The sequence below is a fragment of the Echinops telfairi genome, unplaced genomic scaffold (assembly GCF_000313985.2).
Source record: "Echinops telfairi isolate 266 unplaced genomic scaffold, ASM31398v2 ScPeMD7_18;HRSCAF=68, whole genome shotgun sequence".
NCBI classification, from domain to species: Eukaryota; Metazoa; Chordata; class Mammalia; order Afrosoricida; family Tenrecidae; genus Echinops; species Echinops telfairi.
This window is the reverse complement of record NW_022103915.1, coordinates 75688813-75694812: the sequence shown is the minus strand read 5'-3', so window position 1 is coordinate 75694812 and position 6000 is coordinate 75688813. Positions and strand designations below refer to the sequence as shown.

At 36.2% G+C, this 6000-nt stretch overlaps 1 protein-coding gene across 1 annotated transcript in view; it reads right to left on the bottom strand.

Annotated features, from left to right (window-relative positions):
* Nucleotides 1-369: 369 nt before the first annotated feature.
* The window catches only part of HEATR5A (HEAT repeat containing 5A), a 151049-nt gene continuing 145418 nt past the window's right edge, over nucleotides 370-6000 (bottom strand). The window contains exons 33-35 of the mRNA XM_045287650.1: nucleotides 5003-5154; nucleotides 2136-2349; nucleotides 370-1762 (exon numbers count right to left, since the gene is read on the bottom strand). Coding sequence (XP_045143585.1) covers nucleotides 1467-1762; nucleotides 2136-2349; nucleotides 5003-5154 — 662 coding nt within the window. The 3' untranslated portion in view covers nucleotides 370-1466. The remainder of the gene's footprint in view (nucleotides 1763-2135; nucleotides 2350-5002; nucleotides 5155-6000) is intronic.

Below are 6000 nucleotides of genomic sequence, written 5' to 3'. Positions count from 1 at the left end.
AAGAGAGAAAATCTAAGCCATTACATACAATGCTCCAAAAAAGGACTCATTCGAGGAAAAAATTCATGTTATAGAGTGCATATTTACTCCACGGAATTGACTTCTGGAAGCTGAGTAACTAACCAGTCATTTTTGGTGGGTCAACAAGCCCTGGTGGCACAGTGGATTAAGTAGTGGGCTGTGAGCCGAAAGGTGGGTGGTTTGAGCCCTGCAGCCACTCTATGGGGAAGTCAGGGGCAGTCTGCTACTTTTAATATTTGCAGCCATGGAAACCATATGGGGCAGTTCTCTGTCCTGTACAGTCACTCTGAGTCAAGCTCAATGGAACTGGTTTTTTTTTTGTGGGTAAAAAAACTCACAATACAAGAATTAGAGAAAATTAACTTTATGTAAATTAGAAATTTTTTGGGTAGTGCTAGAATTTGTCAAATGTTTTCACTCTGAACAATTTACAACAGTATTTATATACAAACCATAATAAAATAGAGTGTATCGCCCTCTTTTCGCTTAAACTAAATAAAGTGTTTTCTCCATTCTCATCATGCCCTATGATTTCACTTAATTTTTAACATGGAAATGTTTTGTTTTGACATAATGCTTCATCCAGATAGAAGCTAAAAGTCAATGATTAGTGGCAATTAAAAAATACTTTTCAAACAATAACTTTATCATTAAATTCTTAAATATTAAAATATGTTTCATGTTAAAAAAACATTTGATCTAAATTTATTGTATAAATCCAAGGTGGATTGAAATATAATATGACTATATGTACATTAAACACACTGATAAGAATGTTTGTCACAAATGAAAATAAACAAATTGTTAGGTATAGAGGCAACAAAATCCATTTGAGAAACAAGAGATGCCTTCCTCTATTTAAAATGAGTAAAATTTTCATTTCCTTAACCCAATATGAAATAAAGCAAAAAATGGTGAAAAGTTACATTTATAGGCACCAAATCCCAAAGACTGTCATTAACCTAAACCAGCATATAATGCACAATTCTAGACCCAGCTTGCTTAAGTAGCTTTCAGATCATTTACCTTGCTTGTGAAAACTAGTAAGTTTTTATAATTGCATATGACAGAATTTTAAAGTAGTTGTTAGGCTTCCTGGAACCCCTAGTGCCCAATCTTTATCCTTCACAGTATTTAGGTGTGCAATGTGTATATAAACTCTCAGAATAAATCTGTTTATTTTTAAAGCAGTGGATTGTTTAGTAAGTTCAGTTCTGTAGCAATTTCTTGAAATTTCTGGCAAGAATTCTGTCAATTTTTTAAAAGGGAAAAACATGCACACACAAAATGCTAGTTTATTGACATTTTCCTCATTTTAAACCACACCAGTTATTTAAAATAATAAGCATCTAAATGTACTTGTGTCTAAAATGTCACTTTTGTCACCAAAGAAAAGGAAATGATCAAGTGTTATATTAAGGTGCCTACTATTAAACAAGAAAAAATCAGAGGAAATTGGTTTTTAATTGGATGCTTGAATTCTTAGTATGCTTAGATGCTGGTATCTTAACTTTGACACTTTCTTGATTGCCCTTTACAGCAGTCTCCAGGCGGGCTTTTAATGCTGGAGAAGAAGCCATTACACTTTTAAAAACCGATGAATATTGCGGGGCAATCTGCATAAGGTTTTGCAAAGCAAAGTCATGTAAATTTTTCATGATGGAAGTTGCTGACTCCAGGGCATTCTCATCCAAAAGAAAGGAAATGAGGATAGGCAGAATACAGGCCACCAGTTGAGAGCCTAGAAAATAAACAAATTAAGTCTCAGGTTCAGGGATATCAATACTTACTATATAAAGTTATGAGTACTAGTTCAGTACATATTTTCCCGTTTTAGAGAGAAAACATTTTTCTCCCACGCTCTTCTCCCAAATTAATACTAAATTAAATATAAACACCTACAATTAAAATATGTACATTTAAATGAATGTAAAATGGATTTAATGTTAAATGACTAATTAAATGCTTTAAATTTTACTTCATTTCAATAACCTCATAAATTCTGATTTCTGTCTTTTTAAAAAATATTCTGATTTCTAATAGCTATTTAAAAACAAAAGAATTGTAAGGTATGGAGAGATTTTGAGGTCAGTTTGAATTCCGCTGACACTTACGATACTGTTCTTCAGCAACAGCTACCAGTGCTTCCAAGACCTTTATTCCTTCTTGAAAGAGTTGAAGCTCCTTAATGTCTTCAGGTTTTCTCTTATTTATTTCCTGTAGTTTTCCTACAATTGATGAAGCTAAAGAGTAAATGTATGGATAGGAAATAGCTGGATCCGGACACTGAAAAATGGAAAGTAGGAGCTGATAGGTCTTGATTTGTACCTAACCAAGAAAGAGACAAAGATAATTTGTAAATTATGAATTTTTAAAAGCCCTTGAGAGGCTTCACAAGATAAAGCAGCAGAGCTATTTAAGCTTATTTCTAACATGTCTTTAATTTTGGGAGTCCAGATATAGACAGTGATGTAAATCAGAATGCTAACAGTCACAGTAACCGTTTGGTGTGGGGATAGAGTCACATGCATGAGAAACGCAAAACTCTAAAAAACAAGCAAACCAAAAAAACCCTTACTGCATTCTGTTGATTCCAACTCCTACTAAACCCTATCAGACAGAGGAGAACTGTCCCCGTGGGTTTTCAAGGCTATCAATATTTACAGGAGCAGAAAGCCTCATCTTTTCCCAGAAGAGCTGGTAAGTGCATGTGATAGGGAAAAATAATCCTGTCTTTTAGGGTACAAAAGATACCTTATCTGGAATATAATTTAAGGAGAACATTTATTTAGTTTTTAAAGAGACAAAAGCAATACACAGATACATCATCTGGGTGAGGAAGACCATTAACAAGAGACCAACATGGTGCCTCAAGGTCTGTTGCGAGACAAAGCTTTATGAAGGGCATGGGAGGGCAAAGGAAACCGGACCTGGCCGGGGACATGTACATATGCCACCTAGAGGGATGTACAAGATTGGTCTAGGGTCCTGGGACCAAGGCAGTCAGGGTGACTGGTAGGGCATGACCATGACTATGAACCCTCCTGTAGTGTCCCCAGTAAGGTGACCTCCATCAAGGACCCACCCAGGCACACCTCTCAGAGAGACTGCCTGCCCTCCCTGGAATGACCGCGGAGGAATAGAGGGAATCTACTTTCCAATGCATTCTGCCCGAAGGCAAGATCTTTGCTTAATGATGACAAAGAACTAAATGGAGGGGACTCTGCAAATAGATTTTGGGCTGTCACTGCCATCCAAAGACTTTTGCAAACGAGGGATGCTCAGAATTTAATCTTGAATACATGTCATTAACTTTTCTTTTCGCAAGTTCCCCTTTCTCCCCTCATGTACTTGAATCTATGCTGTAAAGAACAAACAAACAAAACCTCCTCAAAAAAACATTAGAAACAATCTTTGGAAGATTTCAAAAAGTATTGTAGGCAAAAATCACAGTGTCATGCACACACACATACTTAAACACTTTATTGTGATTTGGGTACAAATTAACTGAAGAGTAAATGAAGTAGCAATGAAAATAATTTTATGAACCAATTACAAGAATCTAAGTATAGCCCCCTCCCTGGGGGATGGGCAGCAGAGAAGAGGGCAGAGGGAGACGTTGGACAGTGTAACTTATGACAAAACTATAATAATTTATGAATTGTGAAGGGTTCATGAGGGAGGGGGGAGAGGGAAGGAGGGGGGAAATGATCAAATGGTACTAAGGGCTAAAGTACAGGGCAAATGTTTTGAGATTGATGAGGGCAACAAATGTACATATGTGCTTGACTCAATGGATGTATGTATGGACTGTGATAAGAATTGTACGAGCCCTCAATAAAATAATTAAAAATATATAATTTTATGGTTGGGGGGCTCACCACAACATGAAGAACTGTATTAAAGGGTCATGGCAGTAGGAAGGTTGAGAACCACTGCTTTAGGTGAAGGACATTTTTTTTTCCCAAAGAGAAAATCAGGACCCTTTCTCTTTAGATTTTGTTGGTTATGATGTTGTATAGGTTTCAATGGATCTTCCAGATTATGACAGATCAGGAATGAAGAACTGGTGGTCTTTGTTTGTTTGTTTTGGACTGGTGATCTTATAAACGTCAACCAATGAAAACTCTACGGAGCACAACAGTCTGATCTGCAAGTGATTATGAGACGGGAGGGGCCTAGAGGCATTTTATTCCCTAGTGCAAGGGGTCCTCATAACTTGAAGGCAATTAACAATAGCTTTAGAAGTATATGTTATTTGTGTTTATGTGCTAGAAAATCATTTTAATATGCGTGCTAAAACCAATAAAGAATAGGAAATTAATTAAGCGAAACAAGCTTGCATAAGGAAATAAGATCAATCTATATATTATTTTTGAGATGGTTCTCATTATTTCACAGTCATATAACAGTGGGGTCTTTAAGTGTAGAAAATCCAATATAATAAGCTACAACTTATCTTGTAAAAATCTCTTTGAACATTCTAGATAATTACAGATTTTAAAATGCTTCTATTTCAATTGTATCTAATTTTTTTAGGCATTTCCTCTAGTTTTTTGCCAATACTTTTTACTCTCAGGACCAAAGAACTTGAATACTATTACTTGCCCTAATTCCTGAAAGAATATGAATTAATACCAAACAACAACACAAAAGGGGCAGTAGTCCTCCACCCCACCCAAATCAAACCAAACCAAAAGAAAATACAAGGGAAAATTTAAAAAAAGATGACACAAACAAAGACCCATGCAAGCAGACAGTGACATATACAATTATGAGGACACATGGGTAATGTGCACACAGAGACGTGGACAAGGTAAGGGCACATGTTGCATTTAAAGCCACTCTTAACACAAGGACATGAATATTGAAAAAAAAAAAATCCAGTCTGGTACATCAAGCTAGAGCCTGCAAAATCCCCCATAAATATTTTGCAGCAGCCTAAATTAGTTTTAAGTATCTTTCTGCTAAAGGTACTTACCATGGGATCTTTCACTTCAAGAGTAGTTTTGAATTTCTCAATACAGCGTTTCTGAAGGCATGGGATAGTAGTGACTTCTGGACTAGTAGACAAAATAAATACCGTCACAGCAGTAAGGAGACTGATGTCATCAAGTTCTTGGTGTGTTCCATCTAATAAGAAAGAATGATTTCTTAGAAGCAGATTCCAATACTGCCATACTCAAAACTTAAGGCGAATGAATGCACTCGGGTTCTAGAATACATCTCTGTATAGCTGTCTCAACTTTGGTAGCAACAGTTTCTCTTAACAGATACAAAACCAAAAAAACCCCCGATACAAATAGTAAACACCAATTGGCTGATTCTAAGAACACTCACAAATGCAGAGTTTTAGGATGGACAATATAAGTAATTATATAGCCCAGAATTGGAATTTCAGGTGCCGTAAAGTTGGTTCTGACTCATAATGATCCTAAGTACAACAGAACAAAACACTGCTGGGTCCTACGCCATCCTCACAATTGTTGTCTTTCAACCCACTGTTAAAGCCACCGTGTCACGCCATCTTATTGAGGGTCTTTTTTCAGTGGCCCTCTGTTTCACTTTTTGAAAGACTCTAAAGAGATCTTTTGCAATAGATCTGCACTGTGCCACATGCCATGTGACTTCTTGACTACTACTTCCAGGGGTGTTGATTGTAGATCCAAGTAAAAATCCTTGATAATTGCAATCTTTTCTCTGTTTATGATGCTATTATTTATTGGTTCCATTATAAGGATTTTCGCTTTGTTAAGCTGTCTGTTATCCATACTTATTTTCACTTGAAGCGCTTCAAGTCCTCTTGGCTTTCAGCAAGCAAGGTTATGTCATGTGCACATTAAAAGCTATTGATGAATTTTCCTCCAAACCTGATGCCATATTCTTCCTCTAGTCTAGCTTCTTGGATTATTTGTTGTACACAGAGATGGAATATGTATGGTGAAAGGATATAATCCTAATACACACATTTCCTGATTT